The sequence below is a fragment of the Danio aesculapii genome, chromosome 6 (assembly GCF_903798145.1).
Source record: "Danio aesculapii chromosome 6, fDanAes4.1, whole genome shotgun sequence".
Classification (NCBI taxonomy): Eukaryota; Metazoa; Chordata; class Actinopteri; order Cypriniformes; family Danionidae; genus Danio; species Danio aesculapii.
Window position 1 is genome coordinate 15,653,303 of NC_079440.1, and position 22,389 is coordinate 15,675,691.

Consider the following 22,389-nt stretch of genomic DNA (forward strand, 5'->3'; position numbering starts at 1 on the left):
GCGCGCGTGTCCGTCTGTGCGTGATGAAGAGAAGCTCCCGCGCGAACAGCAACGCCTCCCTCTGAACAAACTGCTGCCAAGGAGATAAATTGAGAATTTAACTGTACGTCATGCCGAACTGACGTATTAATTCTGTTGAAACGTCATAAGATAACGTTATTACGACAGTATAACATGACGAAGCTTTGTTAAACATATTTCGACACAGTTAAAATACCACTGAATATGTATGAGTTTTACTGCTATATCGCATTTTAACGGTGACATTTAAACGTGATTTTACATGTAAATATAGCAGATACATGGGTGGTAACCACAAGTTAAGCTACATGGTGATACATGTGGTACACTGTAAACAAATAATTTGTTCACTAGTTAAGTCATCTTGTTGCATTGACTCTTGATTTTTTATTGACTTAAATCTCTAAGTCTTCTCTACCCAAAATGTTTAGACTTCTAGAATAAGAAAATAAAATTTAATTATTGTAAATATTTGACTACTGTACATTTCAGGTAAAATATCACCTTTAAGTCAGTCTGCTCTCTTAAAATCACAAAAGGACATTTAAATACATTACTGATAATATTTTTCCAAAATATATTCTAGTGTACTGTATATAATTGGAGATAAAAATACCTGTAGATTAGTCAGGGAACTAAAAAAGTACTATTTTAATACACATATTGAGATATTGCAAATTCAAACCTTTACTAATCAATGTGCAATGTGGCCAAACTATACTATAATACTATGCCAGAGTATATACAGGAATCAGAGAGTGAAATTCAATACCTTTTAAGTCCTTTTTAAGATTCTTTTCATACATCGACCTTATAACCACTTTAGGTTTCAACTGGAAACACTGGCGAGATTTTAACTTCCAGTATATTTACTAAATATTAATGTAAGAAACTAATCCAAAACTAAAACATGATTAATATATTGAATAAAAATCTATTAAATCTAGCTAATTCAGCAGCATCCTTAAACTACAAAGCATCCTTATATTCACAGATTTAATTCAGGCAAACTTTAGCATACAACCATACCTTGCATGATCAAAAATGATATAAAATTGAATACCCAGACGTAATGGTGCATATTTGCTGGATTGGAAGTATGGGGTGCAACTTAAAGGATGCTGGTTCAGCATGTTTTTAAGTTGAGTCAACAAACATTCTATTACAGACTAGTTGAGACAGCGAAAATTTACCAGGTTAAGGTGAATTACCAACTTGGTTGTTTCAAAATTACAAAATTATGATGAAAATACTAAAATGCAGAATAATTTTTTACAGTGTAGCCGCAAAATAATCATTGTTTTGCTAAAACAATTATAGTTTAACTATGGTATTTATAGTAAAACAAAAACATTTGGTAAAAAAAAATGGATACAACAATTTCCTAATTTTAAAATCATGATTAATTTTTTTGTAAGAGAGTGAAAAATATGATTGCTGTTTGTTATATATAATCATTAATATTTACTTGTTATTTACATGCATACTATAATACATTCAATACTTTAGTAAAGCGTACATGCATTGTCTTAATCTGTGGTGGAAAGAGTACTGAAAAATCATACTTAAGTAAAAGTACCATTACTTGCTTAAAAATGTAGTGCAAGTAGAGTAAAAGTATCTGTTGTAAATATTACTCAAAGTAAGAGTAAAAAGTAGACCTTTCAAAAGTACTCAAGAGTAGTGAGTATTACACTGTGAAAAGCTGAAAAGCTACATGCATTTACATGTAATTTGTGGATGTGTGTAAACGTAACATTTCTGTTGTAGATTTAGTTATTGACCAGCGGGCACACAATGTCATAGTACGGTAATATAGATTTAGGTTGTGATATCAAGCGACCAAAATTCAATGTCTAGCCAGTGTCTAAGGTCAACGTTTTTTTGATGTCCAATAACAACATCAAATGACATTGATATTTGGTTAATTTTAGGTTGTGTTAGAAAGTGACCAAAATCCAACGTCGAGCCAACATCTTAAACCAAACTCATATTGATGTCAAATACTGACATTTATTCATCAGGAATGGCAACTAAAATCCAACGTCTGATTGACGTCATAGTGATAACATCCACACAATGTCAAGCTGTAATAACAATCGATGTTTTATATTTGGTTGATTTTAGGTTAGTCGTTGGACATTGACGTCAGCCTGATGTTGTGTTCTGACGTCAACCTGATGTTCATTTCCAAACAAAATGCAACAAGTCAATCTGACGTCATGTTGACATCTTATGCCTGCTGGGTGTTTAAGGCCATTTCGGTCAAAATACAGTAAACATCCGTCATCTTCTCATCAGTGACATGCTTCTAAAGTATCTCTGGGTCAATGTGTGTAAAGATTTTGGACCTCTTCTTGGAAACTTTTAATGCTTCCAAACAGTTTGCTGCAATTATAAATTGCCCATGTAGTTCATTAAAATGCGATTTATTTTCTATGTGGGATTTGATTTGACATGAATCACAGCACTGAGACGAGAAAAAATAGTGACTCCAAATCCTGGAGTAAAAGTACCGATACAGCCCTAAAAATGAACTCAAGCCAAAGTACACAATTTTAAAACTACTTAGTAAATTACAATTTATGAGAAAAACTACTCAATTACAGTAGTTTTAGTATTTGTAATTTGTTACTTTACACCACTGGCCTTAATTAAACAGTCAGTAAAGATGTACTCCTTATTTCAATTATTTATTTTTAATGTGTACATAACATATGAATGTCATAATACAGGCTTTATTAAAGCTGCACCAAGCATTGCAAACATGTAAACCTCTATAATTAGTTAAGTTTACACGCTTAAATGTTAATGTAGTGTAGCACAACAAACCAGTATTTGCTAGAATAAAACATATGACACGTTAAGGTTATCATAACATGTTTAAGTGCGCCGACTAGTGGTGATGACCTCGTATTGCAATTCTAAATGGTCAAAAAAAAAACACTACAGAAAATAAACGGAGACAATGCAAATGCAAAGCATCATTTAATTTAAATCTGCAAATAACAATACACTTTTACAGTTTGCACCTTTCTTATACAAATCACAATTTTTCAAAAATGTCTCAGCGAGGGTAATAAAATGATCACGACACTATGATTACAACGATTGTGTTAACAGGAGAATAACAGAACGCAAACACTCATTCACACATACATGCACCAACACACACATACATGTCCAGAAACACACTAGGGTCTTAGCTGAAGGTATTTTGTGCTCTTTAAGATGCATTTAAGACATGCAACAGTCAGTTAAGAGGAGGATAACACAGGACTCTATAATGACAGTGTCCGATTTATTATCACTGACATGCCAGAGCAGTTAAGTGTTTGATTTCAGACCCAAGCTGCTTCATGTTTTTGTGCATAGCGTAGAATGCTGCTCTTGTGTGCTTCGACGGTTCTCAGGTTTCTAGCGGATTAACCTTTGCCCTTGGTTGACACCTTGTTCATTAAGTGACCACAACAGGTTTGAAGTTGCACAGGAATAGATAGAAACATGCAGCACAAAAACCTTTCACGCGACTAGACGAGACACAAACACATGGAACAAGTGGACTCACACACACATAGCAAAAAAATACACAAATAGTAGGTCCAAAATTTCGTTAGACATTCTAACAGAATCCAGAAAAGCCAGTTTTTACGCAGCTTTGTGCATCTCTGAGTAAAGCTTGTCCAGAAAGCGAGAGGCGTGACTGGTTGGATCATATCAGCAGTTCCCTACAGTCACACCGTTTCTAAATATTGTCTTGTTGCAGTCTTGCGTGTCTGATGCTGAAAGATACGTGATAGTGGCACCACAGTGAATTGTGTTGAATTGCTTTTTGTTGTCTGTTGGCTTCTTTAGGACCTCGTTCATGGAAAAAAGAGGTGTTGGATAGCAGTGTTGGGGGTAATGCATTACCAGGGTTTCTACAGGTTTCCTCAAGTCAAATTTAAAACTTTTTAGGACCATTTAAAGACTATTATGAAAGAAATTGGAGTCTTCTCTATTAGTATAGCTGATTAAAAATAAAAAGATTAAAGATTTATTTATATTTTTTTATTAAATTTCCCTTTAATTGTATTTCATTAACATCTACCCCTACCCCAAATAGACATGGGACAATAACCTTTTCAAGGTTTACCACAGTTTGGAAAAGTCAAGGTTTATAAACTGAAAAAAAAAATTCTTTTATACCCTTCCTAAGATATTTGTAAGGTTTTTTTATGTGTTGTAATGAAATCAGTGCTTTTGAAACTTATGAAGACACCAGAAGTCAATGATTTATTTTTATTATTTAGCCTGACATGTTTACTGTTCAAAAATATCATAAATGTTTAATGTTTCCTAAAGTGAAATATGTTGTTTTAAATGGGAGGAAAGTAATTGTTTCAGACATTTAAAAAGTACTTATTTTGGAGTAGTAATACACAATACCATGATACTGTGAAACCGTGATATTTTTATCCAAAGTTATCACACCGTCAGAAACTTATACCGGCCCATGCCTAACTCCAACCTTAAACTCAACCGTCACAGTAATGTAAAAACAGATCTGGAGTCTTCTCTGTTAGTATAGCTGATTAACCGTAAGATTTATTTATATTATTTATTAAATTTCCCATTATTTGTATTTTATTAACATCTACCCCTACCCCAACCCTAAACCCAACCATCACAGTAATCTAAAAACAGATCTGGATCTGGAGTCTTCTTTATTAGTATAGCTGATTAACCATGTGGATGAATGATAACAGCCTTCTGAGCCTACCAGTAGGTGCAGAAGGCCCCTACTGTCCCATATCTATCAGCTGATAACCACCGATAATGCCCATTCAATCGAGTGATAACATTCAAAGTGTAAATCAATATTGTAATGCATTACTTTCTAAAGTACCTTTCCCCAACACTGTTGGATATATAACAGCACTTGCGAACTGTGAGTACAGTCACACAGGAACTACAGAAATGCTGTCTAATAAATCTCTAAGAGCAGTATATGGGAAAGTATCAGACCGCTTTTACAACTGGTATCAAGATGCATCCTAAAAACACATTCAGTCTGACAGCTTTTGTATCATACACACTCATCTGGTCAAATACGCTCAACCAGCCACTAAAGATCTGTTGTTGCTGGCCTGACTATCTGAAAAAAAGTTTGGTTTGATGCTGAAAAAATGCAAAAAGCACAAATGCACAGCAATTAGGCGTACTGTAGTATTCTTGGTATCAGAGGGTAAATGTAATCATTTGTAGAGTTCATATGTAAATTGTGCTTGCTTATTGTACATTAGATCAGAAATTGACCATGCATACAGTCACCCAAAAATGAAAAAGTGGACAGTAGATTAAAGCATCAGGTGTAAATGGGAATGTGTTTGTCTGTTGTGATCCCGTTGACCAAAACACATCTTAATACCAGACGTAAACAGCGCCTTAGAGAGTGTAAACATATTTTTTAGGTCCACATTTGAGAAAAATGGAAAGCTTTGACACCATTCAAAGTATTTAAAAAAACATTAATGAGTAGCCCTATAATCTTATACTGAGGTTTTTGATCTTTTTACATCATTTTATAGAGCTTACACTCACAAAGAGCAATGAAATAGTTCAGCTATTAAAATAACACAAAGAAATCAACACTGACTATAGAAACTTCCAACACCGCTCATTGTGAATACATACCCCTGTATACATTTCTGGAAAGCGTGAATTATGTAGCCAGAAGTACATATGGCTGCATTTCATCTTTAAAACAAACGCCACGGGGCTGTATGACGCCCTTTTTGCACTTACCAACTGACCATTTTCCTCAGTGTAGACGGCTTTTCCGTTGTTACCAGTTTGCCCAGTGGCTTGCCGTGTATGCCGACGGACTTAGAAGGAGCGGAGTTGACCGTGACGACTGGGTTCGAGTACGACGAAGAACGGTTCCAGAAAGCAGGTAAAACAAAAGCAAAAAATAAAATAAACAATTGAATAACGAATCAGGCGGCTGCTTTTCTTTTTCTGGATTGGTTTTGAAAACACTGTCAGTTGGGTTTAGGAAAGGTGATGTGCGGGCCAATCGGTGCTTTTGTAAACACAATCGGTTGGGTTTAGGGAAGGAGGAAGGTGGGGGGATTAGTCGGTCAAGTCAATCGACAGCGGCCTCTGGTGGATTTACGTGAGAAGAGCAGGTAAGAATGGCAGTTGCAAGAGAAATTTGAGATCTGAAAAAGCGCACACAGATGCCTCTAATGGATTTACAAAAACTACAAAAAAACGTACCTTCTGGGATGTATTTTGCGCTCTCCAGAAATGTAGACGAGGGTCTGTATCCACAATGGTTTGGAAACTTTACTATATCATTATAAGGTTATAGTTTTGTTACGTTTCAATAATTAGACTTTTAAAATTCCCTGATATTTTCAGGATATTTTGCATAACCTTGGGAATGTGAATGAGTCGGTATATGTTGGGTTTAAAAAGAATAAATGACCATTTCGAATGGTCAAAATGATTTGATTGAGAAGTTCTAGCAAAAAAAGTGCAACAAAAAGTGGCTTGATTAACACAAAAACGAACAAGAAGAGGGCTGCATAGCTCTTTACAATATAAAGTCAATAATTGTCTTACTGTGCTTATGATTGGGGTTGAGTTTAAGACATGTATATGGTTCGATCCACATCTGACTCCACAGCTTTTGACCTTTTTACAGAGTTAACATGGATTTAGCCTGTTTTTTTAAGTTCAAAAGTCACAGTCATTAGGATCTGAGAAGCGAGATCCTCCTCGACTGCCTAGATACACAGCTGAAGCTGATTTAGGTCTGCTGGTACCAGCCTGATTTTGATTCTGCCCAAGGCCTCCGTGACGACTGTTGTTGTTGACCTCCGCATCCAGTGTGTCAGTGGTGATAACCCAGCTGGCAGGACGCCACTTCTTCAGAGCGTAAGGCGTCTTTACCCGCTTCTTGATTTTATCTCCTGACCCCTCTGTCCCATCGCCGGCAGACTTGCCCCCTGTGGGCGAACCAAGAAGTTACATGATCATGTTTCTACGTCTAAAACAATGGGCCTCATTCATGAAATATGAGCAGAAAGAAATTATGTGTCAGTTGCTCAGAAACAAAGTGGTTTTACAAACAAAAAGTCATTATAATCATGTTTTAGCTATGACGCTCTGGCAAAAATGCCTTTGCAAAGTGTAACATGCCATCATGGACAGTCTACACAATATTTTGGACTGTTATGATAGCCACATTGCCAGACTGTGTCATTTAAACTCATCTTTTGTGTGTGTGTTGTGAAGAACGTGCATATCAGTATAAACATTGCTTCCTGACCATCAGCTGCCACTTTTAATTATGTGATGTCATTAAGATACACTGTAAGAAATGCTGGCTTCCACACAATCCCTTCACTTAATTGTTTTTACAAATTTAAGTGGATTGAACATAAAACAATTAATTTGTCCAAAAAAAAACTTAAGAATTGTGTTGATTCAACTCATTTTAAATAAGTAGTTTGAACGAAGCAGAAAAGGTCTTGAAGTAGAAAGTGTAGAAATTTCTGGATATGAGCATAAACAAACTCTACGTCACAATCACCAGCGATCTAGTCCATACAGATTGCTGGAGAACTACAAATCTGCCACGAAAAGAACTACAAATACTGTATTGCACCACACACTCACACCTGTTTTACCTGTTGCATTACGAAGCGTTTCTCCTTGCCTTGCTGTGTTTTGATTCTTTGCTTTGTTGATTTTTGATGTTAGCGGAGTAAGACTCGAGTTTTCTGTAACATACGGATGCTGACAATGGAGGTGAGGATCCAAATGCAGAGTCATTATTTAGACAGATAATGGTCAGGGAGGCAAGGGTCGATCACAGGAGCAAACAGAATCAAAAAGGGCAATCCAAAAAAGTAGTCATAACCTGGCAAGAGATCTGTACAGGTGGCTAACATCAAAAATTCGTAATACTACAGGTAGAACAGGTGTGAGTGGGTGCATGACAGGATTTGTAGTTCTTTTGGTGGCAGATTTGTAGTTCCTCAGCGTTCTGTATGGACTAGATCACTGGTGATTGTGACACTCTATAACAAATTATCCTTAACAAATTGTGCTCTATAACATATTAAAAAGATGGGTGTCCTCAGAAGCATTTCTGCGCAGCTGAAAACACTAGCACTCTGCCAAAACTGGCTGTGAGAGCGTTTAAAAAAGATGATCATTAGCCAAAAAGACATAACAACTCATGCTAATGTTTCCAGTCTGCCAGTAGGTGGCAAAGGAGACCAGAGGCCTCAATGGATGTCAGTGGAGGAGAGGACTTGTTATTCTGAATGAACAGCTTTTGTGAGAAAATAACTTGTCATTTAATGAATGGACAGCCTGTTCGCTAGTCTTCAACATGTTCTATATTAAACAAGACATTTATGGTGAACCATATTTTTATTTTACCATGATAAAATACATTATTTTTTAAGAGAAGGCAGTGAAGGGAATGCCTCGACAGCTTGGACTCATTAATGGCATTACTACACAATAGTATATGTGGTGTACTGTACAGTATGTGTTTATATTGCATGCTGCCTCTCTTTTTCTATTTTTGGTTTTAATGTTACCTGAAACTAGACTTTAGTTGTGATATTTAGGGATGCACGCTAATACCATTTTTTTTTTGGAACAGATCCGATCCCGATACCAAAATTCTGAGTATCGACAGATACAGATCTGATCCCGAAACTGTGCAAACATGATGCTTGCTCTAAACTAGGTTACATTATTTGAGCATTCCTTACCTAATTGATTTGTTGAGGTCCAGCTTATGTTTCATTTTTTTAGTTACGATTTTTCTTTGAAATCTGTAATAGGCTACCTCTATTGACCCTCGCTTCTGTTAATGACTATCCATATTGTGCCCATAAGTTTTAATTTTATTAATTTAATCAACTACTTAGACCACAATGAGCGAGACTCATTCGGAAGGATGAGAGAACAGAAACTTTTAACATTAGCCTACAGAACAATTTTACGGATCGGCGCACGTCACGTCTGCTCAGCTGGTGCGTGAATGGCATGCTTGATGCATCACTGAGACACAGCGCACAGCCCTCCGGTATCTGTGGACACTTTTAAAACTGAGCAGCACAAAGGGAAGAAATAAGTGCGTTGAGGATCAGTCCAATTTATTATTGAGCCTTTTCTAATTTCAAGTTTCAGGTAGGTCTACTTTGTGTGTGAATAGCAGGTAATAACCCTCTACTCCAGTGTTGCGAATGCGATCTGCTGATCTAACAGACACAGCACCACATGATTTAGAAACAGCAATGAACTCCTTGTTGCAAGTCAAAATGAACCCATTTAATGCAAAACTAAATGCATTTCTCCACTGAATAATTAAACTAACAGAAACACATAGTCTTGGAGAAAGTTTTTCATGTCATTGTGCAGAATTGTGAATAAATGGAGAATGATTGACAGGCGCATCTGCTGGAAGCGCTGAATTGAATATTCATCTGTACTTCACATTGAACTATAGAATGGCTTCAGAACAATTGGCCTACATGACAACTTTCTAGTGCCTTATAACAGGCTACCTTCATGGCTTTTGATGGCTTATAAAAGACACGGAATATAGCAAGATCGGATTTGGATCGGTACCAGTTGGCCGATACCCGATCCAGCAAAAATATGCCGATATGCCAATCCGATATCCGATCCAAGTATCGGGATCGGTGCATCCCTAGTGATATTGCAATCTGGCCTGAGCCTGATTTATTTTACTTATAATGCATTGTAATGAATAATAGGAATGTTTTAATATTCAATGAACACTGAATTGTACTATATTTAATATAAAAAAGTGTGTTATTTATGTCTTTTTAACGCTTTAATCGATTAAAAAATTTAATGAATAATGAATTTCATATGATGATGATATAATAAGTACTAATATTTGTATAAAACGTTCTTTGTATGGAGTCTTTGTATTTTATTATAAGCAAGAATAAAAAACTTTTAAAAAGGTCAATATTTTTTGCCCCCTTAAATATATATATATATATATATATATATATATATATATATATATATATATATATATATATATATATATATATATATATATACAGTATACTGTTAAAGTCAGAATTATTAGCCCCCCTGTTTAGTTTTTTCCTCAATTTCTGTTTAAAGGAGAGAAGATTTATTCCAACACATTTCTACACATAATAGTTTTAATAACTCATCTCTAATAAATGATTTCTTTTATCTTTGCCATGATGACAGTAAATAATATTTGACTAGATATTTTAGACACTTCTATACAGCTTAAAGTGGCATTTAAATGCTTTACTAGGTTAATTAGGTTAACTAGGCAGGTTAGGGTAACTAGGCAAGTTATTGTATAATGGTGGTTTGTTCTGTAGACCGTTGAAAAAAAATGCTTAAAGGGGCTAATAATTTTGACCTTAAAATGTTTCTTAAAAAATTAAAACTGCTTTTATTCTAGCCGAAATAAAACAAATAAGACTTTCTCCAGAATAAAAAATATTGTCAGACATGCTGTGAAAATTTCCTTGCTCTGTTAAACATCATCTGGGAAATATTTAAAAAAGAAAAAAAATTCAAAGGGGTTTAATAATTCTGACTCCAACTGGATATATATATATATATATATATATATATATATATATATATATATATATATATATATATATATATATATATATATATATATATATATTTATTTATTTATTAATTAATTTATTTATTTATTTTTTCAATTGGCAAGAACAAACCATTGTTATACAATGACTTGGCTAATTAACCAAATTTTCTTAGTTAACCAAATTAAATAGCACTTGAATACTAGTATTTTGCAAACTAACAAGTAAAATATAATGTACTGTGATTATGGCCAAGATTAAAGCTATAGTTATTAAAACTATTATGTTGAAAAATGTGTTTCTTTCCGCACTTATGAAATATCATTCATTTATTAATTTTCCTTTTGGAAAAGTCCCTTAAATAATCAGGGGTTGCCACATCGGAATGAACGTCACACTTGGTAAATATTTGAAAAAGAATTTAAATATCACAGGAGGGTTAATGTTTTAGTCTTCAACAGTATATAAAGGTAAATAGTTAAAATGAAGTATAAATAGCATCGCTTATGAAGTATACAGTGTTTTTTGCGACATTTATCTTTATTACCCTTTATTTTATTTTGTTTTTTATTTAATTAAAACGTTTATTCTTGCATTCACTGCTTATTATTATCATTTACATATCCTAAACCAACTAGATGCGAGAAAATCACCTCAATCACTGCTTAATCAGAACCTGAAATTACAGAGTTTCACAAAACAAAAAAAAAGAAAATTGCATTTAAAATGGTAAAATTTACTGAAAATCAGAACCTCACCTAGTAACGGCAGTGTTGTGATGGACAGATCCAGAGAGTTTGGTCTCTCTGGTCTTCGCACACGGTTCTGTCTGAGCAGAGCCTCTCCGTGTGACTGCACCTGGCTTTGGGCCTGTGGAGGAATTGTGGTTGAGGCAGGACACGGGCCAGGCAGCACAACCGGCTCCACTGTAGAAGAAGACGGAGCATCCCCTGTTGGACCGACACTCTCATTGTTCTCTCCACCCTCTCCTCCACCCTCTGTCTCTCCATCACCATCTCCCTCACCATTGTTGTTATTGCTGTTGTTGTTGTTTGCATTGTCAGGATGTGCCTCTCTTCTCAGCAGAGGCTCCTGCTCATCGGGACTGGTGTTCAAGAGGCCGAAGGTCAAGTCCTCATTGGCTGAACTTCCTGCTGACTCGGCTGCTGTTTCAGTTGCATATTTATTCATTGCTGCCGCCACGTCGTTGTTGGCAACTGTAATTGGCCTGGCTTCATGTGTCGCATTCACCACACTGCTTTTAGCCACGCCCATCTCAACCTTCTTCAGATTTGACTTTCCAAGCTTTCCGAACTTCATCCGCAGCGACGAAGAGGTCGAGGTGGATGTTTTCCCAGTTTTCGAATGCAGACTGAGGCTACTGGGTCTCTTAGGGACGTTCTGCTGCTTAGGTAAAATGGTTATAGGGGTGTCCGCATGCCGACTGGATCCTTGTGACCCCGAAACCTCAGAAACCATCTTCATGAGAGGGTAAAATGGGCCATGCGAGGCTGACGTTTCAGGAGAGCAGAACTGTTTCTGCGAATGTTCCATCAGGCTCTCGTCCGAGCTCTCTCTCATATTCCTCTGGACTTCGCTTGGGTCGAGTTTTGGTATCTCCAGGTCTTCTCGTGTCAGCTGAGCACAGAGATTGGTGGCCACTGGTGGAGGATGCGTGGCATTGCAGGACTCTGAGACAGGAGTAGCGGAGGAGCTTTCTGTGCCAGACTGTCGTGATTGGGCCTGCTGCCACTCATAGTTGATGCAGTTCCTGTTCTTCTCTGCTGGATTAGATCCTCCTGCTGGGGTTTGCTCCACTGAGGTGTCATTGTGAAGCGGTTTATCAGCACCTTCGTGGTCTTCGGTGTTTGTAGACGAGTGTTCGAGGAAAGAACCCACTTTAGGTGTCTGCCTTCCAGAAGAGAAATTCCTACAAATGTTATTTTACATTGGTTAAATCAAATGAGATAAAGATGTATATAGACTTAAAATGAAAACAGATGGATTTTATTATCACTGAACTAAGAATTGAAAAATGGATGAAAGAAATGGTAGCAAACTTGTCAATGGAAAAGATCACATATGTTGTCAAAAGAAAACAACAAAAAACTCTGAGTAATATCATAATCTTCTTAAGTAAATATATATATATATATATATATATATATATATATATATATATATATATATATATATATATATATATATATATATATATATATATATGTGTGTGTGTGTGTGTGTGTGTGTGTGTGTGTGTGTGTGTGTGTGTGTGTGTGTGCTGTATGTACTTTAAGTTTTTGACTTTTGAATAAAATACCATAATATACCATAACAGCTGCAAAAAATAGAAGCCGTTTCTAAAATATAAATTTCAGGTATTAGACAAAAGCAATATGGAAAATATTTCTTCTATGGCGTGCCATTGCTTTAAGTTAGAAAACAGTTTAAAACAGCCTTAAATCAGCTTTCAGGCTTGATAGTCAGGCACGCTCCTGTTGATGTCATCAATCTGGCAACCTGCGCTTGCATGGAGCCATCAGAGAAGAAGCTAAGTGAAAATGTGTTTTGAACCAGGAGTGCAATACCTAGATCAACCACTAGGTGTCAAACTTACATACTGCACCTTTAATTAATTACCTGTTATCAGACTATGATTGATCAGTGACTATTGGTTGTCAATAACCTGTGGTTGTACATTTATTATGGGTTACTGATTACTTGTGTTTATCCACAAGTTGTCAGTTAGTATTGATTGGTAAGTACCTGTTGTTATACAGTAATTATTGGTTATTGGTTAACTTCTGCATATAGTCTGAGTGATCACTGATTACTGGTTATAGATTACTTGTGCTTGTAAAAAGAATGAACTACCAGTTCAAGAGTTCGGCCTTGCCGATGATCGATTATAAAGCGTGTTTGGCATGCTGTTCCGGGAGAGAGCCCTGAGGTCGTGAGATCCTCTAGCCCGGGGCTCCCTGCCGTTGCAGGGCGAGAGGGGAGTCTGCTCAGGTAGGTCTCGAGAACTCCCCTGCTTGATTATGAATTGGCTATAGAGATCGTATGCTGAATTTACTGCTTGCCTATAATGACAATTTCATTTGTCAATTTATTTATGTTACATGTTTTGGTCTGTGGGAAGAAACTGGAGTTCCCGGGGAAAACCCACGCAAACATGGGGAGAACATGCAAACTCTGCATAGAAACGCCGACCTGGCCAGCCAGTGACGTTCTTGCTGTGAGGCATCGATGCTAATCATTGGACCTCCGTGCTGCCCTGATAAGGAAAGGGGAGGAGTAGGGGTGGAAGGGGGGATGCTTCAAGACAAAGATGGCTAAGGTAAGATGCTTTGGTTATTTATAGTGATTTAGGAATCGTCTGATTGGTGGACCATGCGTTAGCAAACGAGGGTCAGCTGCTATCAATCATAAGCGCGTGCTCCTCTCGAAATTAGTTTCTTAAATATACTTTACTTGTTTGTTATCTCCCATTATAAAGTTTTGTCTAGTAATCAATCATTACACATTGATTACCTGTTGTTGTAGAGTGATTACTACTTATTGATTGCATTTCATTGTACCATGACTGATCAATAATCAACATTTATTGATTACCTGTGATTGTAAAATGATATCTATTTTTGTGGTTGCACAGTGAGTGATCAGTGGTTACTAATTATGGATAACCTGCAATTGTATAGTCGGTGGTCAGTCATTATTAATTATTGATCAGCTGTGGTTATATATTGGCTGTTCAGTGATTAGTTAAAGTTATTAGTAGGCCCACACAGAATCGCGCGTGAAGAATTCTGCAGATTTTTAGCCCATCATTGATTCTGTTTATTTACTTGTGTAAATGTGGGTAAATTTACATTTATTCAGTTTTTAAATTAATTTTTAGTAATATTATTGACTAATATGAAAATATTTATAGAATTTATTTACAATTTAATTTGTAAAGTAATATTTTCTGTCTTTTAGTAGATATATTATATGAGACTTGATTTGTTTACCAAATAAAGTGGATCTAATTGAATTTGCATTGTAAACATTAAATACAAGTTAAAAATGTATTACTTTTTATTTCATATATTAAGGTTTTAGTTATTATACTCCCAAAATCATTCCGCATAAATCCGCAGATTTCCACAAAATTCTGCGCAGAAATAGCAAAAAATGTCGGCAGATTCCATCTGGCCTTAGTTATTAGTAACTAATAAAGTGATGGTAACTATTAACCTTAACTTCTCAGAATTTGATTGTAATGCAATAATGTGCACCTTTTGTAAAGCTGCTTTGAAACAATAATTATTGTAAAAAGCGCTATACAAATAAACTTGAAGCTGAATTACTGATATTGATTATGGTAACTATTGGCTATTGATTACCTGTGGTTATACAGTGCAGTGCTGTGGTTAAGAGCAGGACTGGCTGATTTTTCTCTGTCCCAGATGAGGAGCAGTTCGGAGAGTCTCTCCTCCGCACACTGAGCTGTCAGTCTGGCTTCAGCGTCCTGATCCCAGCAGTCTTCCATCGTCTCCTTCAGAGAATGCACCGTCTGCACAAAAATAGACATGCATACATACGTCAACATTAACAAATCTATTTTAGCCTGTGGAGTGTTGATAAGCTCTTTTTGTGTGTGTATGTGTGTGTGTGTGTGTGTGTGTGTGTGTGTGTGTGTGTGTGTGTGTGTGTGTGAGTGTGTGTGTGTGTGTGTGTGTTCACATCCTCATTTCTCACCAGGCTATTCTCTTTCCAGGCCTCTGGGAATTTGGGTCTTTCTTTTTCTCTGGACACAAGAGCCTGCATGTCCTCTATGGTAGGATGATTGCCTACCTCTGCCTGAAATGCCAACTGAAACGCTGGCACTGTTTCACCTGGTGGGAGAAGATTTTTATTTAGTTTTAAATAGCACAGTCACAAGCAATGTAAAAAACAAGACAATAAATCTTTGGATGGGGAAAATAAATATTATGGCCTGTTTCCACTGAGTGGTACGATACGGTATGGGTCGGTATGCGTTTATGGCAGTTTTCACTGTCAAAGGGTACCAAAAAGCGAACCGTAGCATACCACTTTTCGGGGACCCTTTCCAAAATGTACCTAGCACAACAAAAGGGTACCAAAAGGCAGAGCTAGACATGCAGCTGAACGCTATTGGTTTAGAGAGAAGCGTCACTAGCGCGTGAACAAGACAGGAGAAAGAAAACAAAGGAAGCGCCATTTTTAAATACACAGCTGAGACATTACACCGTAATACTATATGCATATAATACCGATTCATGGTCGACCCATAAAAGCACGAGCGGTTTTACTTTCTCCAGAGAGCTTGTGATTGCTCGCCGCACCTCTATATTTAAAATAACAAACTTCTTGAGCTGATGATAATAACATGCTTGTGATTATTGAAGTGCTTCTGACATCCAATTCTTTCAGAAATGGACAAACACGAGAGTGAAGCCAGAAAAAACAAAGGAGCAAATGACTCTTTCAGCAACCTAAACCATGAACAAACTGGCATGTTTAACTATTATCTTCGCCTTTTGGACTATTATGAACTCGATGATGGAATTAGTCTCTAACAGAGGTTACATGTGCTGGTGAAGATCAGATAGTTTTTCTGTAATTTGTAACATATCGTAAACTGTAAGGGGCTGTATGTGTTCATATATGTTGCATTTATTTATTTATTTAATATAATTGCAGACGTTACAGTAGGCTATATCATTGATCTGCAGTTGTAATCAAATCATGTTCATAGAAAGGTTAGTAATGAACATTTATACACAAGTATAAAAAACTTGTTTTGTAAGAAGTGCTTCTCATATGATATGTGAATGACCAGTACAGCTTTACTTCACATTATTAGACTGAGAATGACGTCATCTGAAACTTTCTGTCATACACCATGCCACCATTGGTACCCTTTTGGCAGTGGAAACACAAGCCTGAAATAACGAACAGAAGTTCGTTATTTCAAATATAGACGTGCGATCGCGAGCTCTCTGGAGAAAGTGAAACCGCTCACACTTTTAGATGGGCTCGTAAAACCCATTCCAGGACATAGCAGATTTTGTTCTTCTTGGCTTTGTGGCTGTTCATCAAGACGACAACAAGGTTTGTTTGAGCTCAGGTCAACGATGGCTTGTTATTCTATGTATATATTATAACGGTGTAATGTCTCAGCTTTGTTTTTAAAAATGGTGCTTCCTTTGTTTTTATTCTCCTGGCTTGTCCACAAGCGAGTGACGTATCTCTGTAAACCAATAGCGTTCAGCTGCGCATCTAGCTCCGCCTTTTTGGTATCCTTTTGTCGTGCAAAAAGTGTTACGGTACGGTTTGCCTTTTGGTACCCTTTGATAGTGTAAACGGCCATAAAAGCGTACCGTACCACTCAGTGGAAAGAGTAGGAAGAGTGCAGTGTTTGTATGTCTCTCAGGATATATTAATTCTTCATCCAGGATGTTATTGAAAATACAATCCAGCTCTTAATGATATGTTTGGTTAAATGAAGGTTATCTAAAATAAATGTTGATCAAACTGCTCCTGTGACATGGCTTGATCTGCACATGTGGACATGATGTACTGTATGCATTACCTGGGAAAAGATCTGCACAGCGCATAAAGGTCTCCCAGTAAACCAGACCCAGTGCATAAACATCCACTTGTTTCAGCGCAGACTCACAATCCCTCAGATTCACTGCTCCTTCCAGCACTTCTGGAGCCATGTACCGCACTGTACCTACCTATTGCGTGAAACAGAGGTATGATTAGCCCAAGGTATTATTGCCCAAAATCACTGGTGTAGGATCATACTGGACTGGTCTGAAATTGCTATTTGCTGACCTCACTGATGGCACTGTTGTCCTCTTCTCCATGACCGGGCGGTCTCTTTTCCGTCAGAATCATGGACAGTCCAAAATCACTAATCACACACGAGCCGTCCGTCTTAACCAGCACATTCCTGCTGTTCAGATCCCGGTGGGACACGGCCGGTTTATACACGTCTAACAATGAGAAGAAGAGAGGAAACAGGAGGAGTGGGGTGAAAGATTAGAAAAGGAGGCTAAATAACAGACAAGTGAACAACAATATCAAAATGGCCACTAGAGAGCACTAGAAACAACTTTTGTTGAAATAACTGCATGTAGGAGGGATTTTACCACTGCACAAGAGCTTAAACTACATTAATCTTGGAAAATCACTGTAATGCACAGCTTTGAGCAACTTGCCTATTTCCTTATTTCCTTGCTGTTGAAACTTATTTTTCAGTATATACATTTGAAGTCAGAATTATTAGCCCCCCTGATCATTTTTTCCCCAATTTCTGTTTAACTAAGATTTATTTTATCTTTGCCATGATGACAGTAAATGATATTTTACTAGATATTTTTTAAGACACTTCTATACAGCTTAAACTGACATTTAAAGGCTTAACTAGGTTAATTAGGTTAACTAGGCAGGTTAGGGTAATTAAGCAAGTTGTTGTATAAAAATGGTTTGTCCTGTAGACTATTGAAAAAAAATATATAGCTTAAAGAGGCTTATAATTTCTACCTTAAAATGTTTTTTAAAAAATTAAAAACTGCTTTTATTCTAGCTGAAATAAAACAAATAAGACTTTCTACAGAAGAAAAAATATTATCAGACAAACTGAAAATTTCCTTGTTGAACATCATTTGGCAAATATTAAATATTTGCCAAAAAGAAAAAAAATTCAAAGGAGGGCTAATAATTCTGACTTCAACAGTATCAGGATGACTGCATATAAGACATAGCATCGCTTTCTCTCTTCCTTTAGTCTCTCTCTCTCTCTGCTGTACTTTTTGTGCAAAGAACAATCATGCATTTTGGTGTTCATACATAAAATCTAAACTAAAATGTTTTAGTGCTATAAAATACCATGACAATTATGTCCCATTCCTACCTTTCTGCTTTATCATTATGCTCAGTAATGCAAGCACAGTGTTAAATCGTGGTACATCCCAAACCAAATACTTATACACAGATCTGTGACACAATAACTGCATATAAGTTTATACTGTATTGTGCATCATTCGAAACAAAACTATGCTGATTCATGTTAAAACATGTTAGAAACATGTTAATTTATGCAAACTATATGCTAAACATGTTAAAAACATTAATTTATACTAGCTTTGTGCTAACTATGCTAGAAACATGTTGATTTATGCTAGCTATGTGCTAACCATGCTAGAAACATGTTCATGTATGCAAGCTATATGTTAACCATGCTAAAACCATGTTCATTTATGCTACCTATGTGCTAATTGTGGCAAAATGTTTATTTATGCTACCTATAAACTAGCCATGTTAGGAGCATGTTTATTTACGTTAGCTATGTGCTTACCATGTTAGTAACATGTTCATTTACTCTAGCTACATGCCAACCATGTTATAAACATGTTAATTTATGCTAGCTATGTGCGTACCATGCTAGAAACATGTTCATTTATGCTAGCTATGTACTAATCATGTAAGAAACATGTATATTTTTGCTACCTGTGCTAACCTTGCTAAAACATGTTCTTTATGCTAGCTATGTACTAATCATTGAAGAAACATGTATATTTTTGCTACCTGTGCTAACCATGCTAAAACGTGTTCATTTATGCTAGCTATGTGCTTACCATTCTAGAAATGTATTGACCATACTAGAAACATGTCTATTTAGGCTAGCTATGTCCTAACCATGCTAGAAACGTGTTCATTTATGCTACCAATGCCCTAACCATGCTAAAAACATGTTCATTTATGCTAGCTATGTGCTTAACATTCTAGAAATGTGTTGATTTATGCTAACTATATACTAACCATGCTAGAAACATATGCATTTATGCTAGCTATTGTGCTTACCATTCTTGAAACATGTTCATTATGCTAGCTATATACTAACCATGTTAGAAACATGTTAATTTATACTAGCTATGCACAAACCATGTTAGAAACGTGTTTATTTATGCTACCTTTGTGCTAACTATGCTAAAACATATCCATTCATGCTAGCTATGTGAAAACCATGCTAGAAACATGTAAATTTATTCTAGCTATATACTAACCATGCTAGAAACATGTTTAATTATGCTACCAATGCGCTAACCATTCTAAAATAATGTTCATATATGCTAGCTATGTGCTAACCATGCTAGAAACATGAAGATATAGCAGCATCATGTTCTTTCTTCCTAGAGTCTCCTACTGTCTAACGGTTTCTGTTTTCATTTCCTGCATTTTCTGGCACTAAACTAAATATTAACACTAGAGCCTTTCACATTGAAATAAAGACAAAGAAAACTAAAAAAAGCATTGAGAATTACGCCCCATCCCCGCTTTCCTGCTTTCTCAGACTGAGGCTATAAATAAAGCGCACACACCCACTATCACATCCACGCTGTAAATCTGAGGTCCATTTAACACGCAACATTAAAACCTAAACTTTATTTAAATAAATATATATTATTTTGAACTAATAGCTGATACATTTTTGTTGTTTTGGAGCTTGTAAGTTTCAGTTTATATACACCACATTCCAAAAGTTCAATAAGGTTTAAAACAAAAGGCTTTTGTTGGTTTGTTAGTTAGTTTTTTTATCAGAAATACAGTAAAATCTGTAGTAGAGAAAAAAAAAGAATTTCAAATACATTCCTTATTTTTATTTGTATATTTTTTGCATGTGTGATGGAATAGCTGAATTGTCAACATGTATTACTCCATATTAAATCAATGTCACACAATCCTCAGAAATCATTCTAATATGCTGACTAAAATCATAATTAAATGTTTTTGTTCGTTTGTTTTTGATCAGAAATACAGTAAAATCTGTAGTACTGAAAAATATATTAGGAATTCAAAATACATTCATGGGATAGTTGAATTTTTAATATTTATTACTCCATATTACTTAAGTGTCACACAATCCTTTAGAAACCATTCTAATATGCGAATTAAAATCAAATTAAATTTGTTGTTTTGGAGCTTGTAAGTTTCAGTTTATATACACCACAGTCCAAAAGTTCAATAAGGTTTAAAACAAAAGGCTTTTGTTGGTTTGTTAGTTAGTTAGTTTTTTTATCAGAAATACAGTAAAATATGTAGTACTGAAAAAAATAATAAGAATTCAAAATTCATTCATAATTTTTTTTTTTTACATGTGTGATGTGATAAATGTCAACATTTATTATTCCAGTTTTCAATGTCACTCAATCCTTCAGAAATCATTCCAATATGCTGGATAAAATCATATTTCATATTATAAATCTTGAAAACAGCTATACAGGTCAATACTTTTCTGAAAACTTTGATACATTTATTGCAAGGCTTTCTGATTATTCTGACTGTATTTTTACTTTTGAATATTATTGAAATTCTAATTTTGTAAAAACAGTGCTTAGTATTAGAGCTGCATGATTAATCGAAAAAAGATCGCAATCTGGATTCGAGGCCCCACACGATCTTAATCCAGCATCTCTACGATTCAGCCAATTGTATTTTCGAGTTCGGGAGAAGCATAAAGGTGGTCACACAAGTCTTCACGTTATTTTACATACGTTGCTCAGCAACATGGACACCTCCAAATTGTGTTGAAAGAGTCACATACTGTATTTATAAGGTGCAATTCACCCAAAACATGTCATGACACATGAGTTGACGCGCTGTTTGTTTACTACTCAGAAGACACGCGCTTGCCCTCGAATGAGGTGTGAACAGAACCTGCATAGGCTGTGAATAACAGGTAATAAAGTTGTAAATAACGTTCAGTTTATTGCACAGAGCGATCGATTAAGAGTTTAAGATCTATGATTTTTAAGATCTAACTATGATTTGCATGTATGTTTTTTTTTCTTTCAAGTGACGGCAGCCATGAAATGAGCGCACTCGCCAGTGAAAGTGAAACCAAAACCGTGTGCATCAATTAAATGATCTTATCGCATTTTAGTGTTATGATTACTGCAAGCATTTGATATGTTTTTTCTTTCATAGTGAACACAAAGGCTGCATTTACACTGCATGGTTCAAGTGACTCCATCACGATTTTTTTCTCCCACGTGGCACAGATCGAATATGGCTCATGTTCATGCAAGCAGGAAAAAAATTCCATGAATTCCGATTTACTCGAATCAGATTCAGGCCTTGTTCATATGTGGAAATATATTCAATATGAATCAGATCTGTGACCGCGTGTCTGCAGTGTAAGCAGGAAGATGGGATTTTCACCTCAATGCAAGTCGTGCATCATTAAAAACCATAGCGAATGACTACAACTTTGAATGACAACGCTTTCATTTCGGAACAGACTTCAGCAGAGTCACAGACCTTAAATCTCATACACAAGGACTAAAATAAGCTGAGAGAGAAAGAGAGAGATCAACATCTGCCACTTAACCAATATAAACTATTCTAAAACTGCATCACGCGCATAAACCACGCCATGGACATTACGATTAAGATGCCTACTGGTTTAAAAAGGCCTAGATTAAAAAAAAGATGGCAAAATAAGAATTTTTCTGACATAAACTATAGTAAAACAACTTGTCAAAAAGAATTTTAAAAAATGAAACCCTGCCAACACATTAAATGCAGGAATGGAGAAAAGAGGGCTTTTTTATGATCAGCTGTCAGTCAGCTCCCGCTCTTTTTTTTCTGCGTCACCTTTAAAAGATAATGTAAGCAGGTCATTAAAAAAAATCAGATACAG

General features: G+C 35.9%; 1 protein-coding gene across 1 annotated transcript in view; it reads right to left on the bottom strand.

The window, feature by feature from the left end:
- Positions 1-2,992: 2,992 nt before the first annotated feature.
- bmpr2a (bone morphogenetic protein receptor, type II a (serine/threonine kinase)) overlaps positions 2,993-22,389 on the bottom strand; it is a 50,749-nt gene continuing 31,352 nt past the window's right edge. Inside the window, exons 8-13 of the mRNA XM_056459643.1 lie at positions 17,520-17,680; positions 17,272-17,419; positions 15,414-15,550; positions 15,059-15,228; positions 11,429-12,600; positions 2,993-7,016 (exon numbers count right to left, since the gene is read on the bottom strand). Coding sequence (XP_056315618.1) covers positions 6,745-7,016; positions 11,429-12,600; positions 15,059-15,228; positions 15,414-15,550; positions 17,272-17,419; positions 17,520-17,680 — 2,060 coding nt within the window. The 3' untranslated portion in view covers positions 2,993-6,744. The remainder of the gene's footprint in view (positions 7,017-11,428; positions 12,601-15,058; positions 15,229-15,413; positions 15,551-17,271; positions 17,420-17,519; positions 17,681-22,389) is intronic.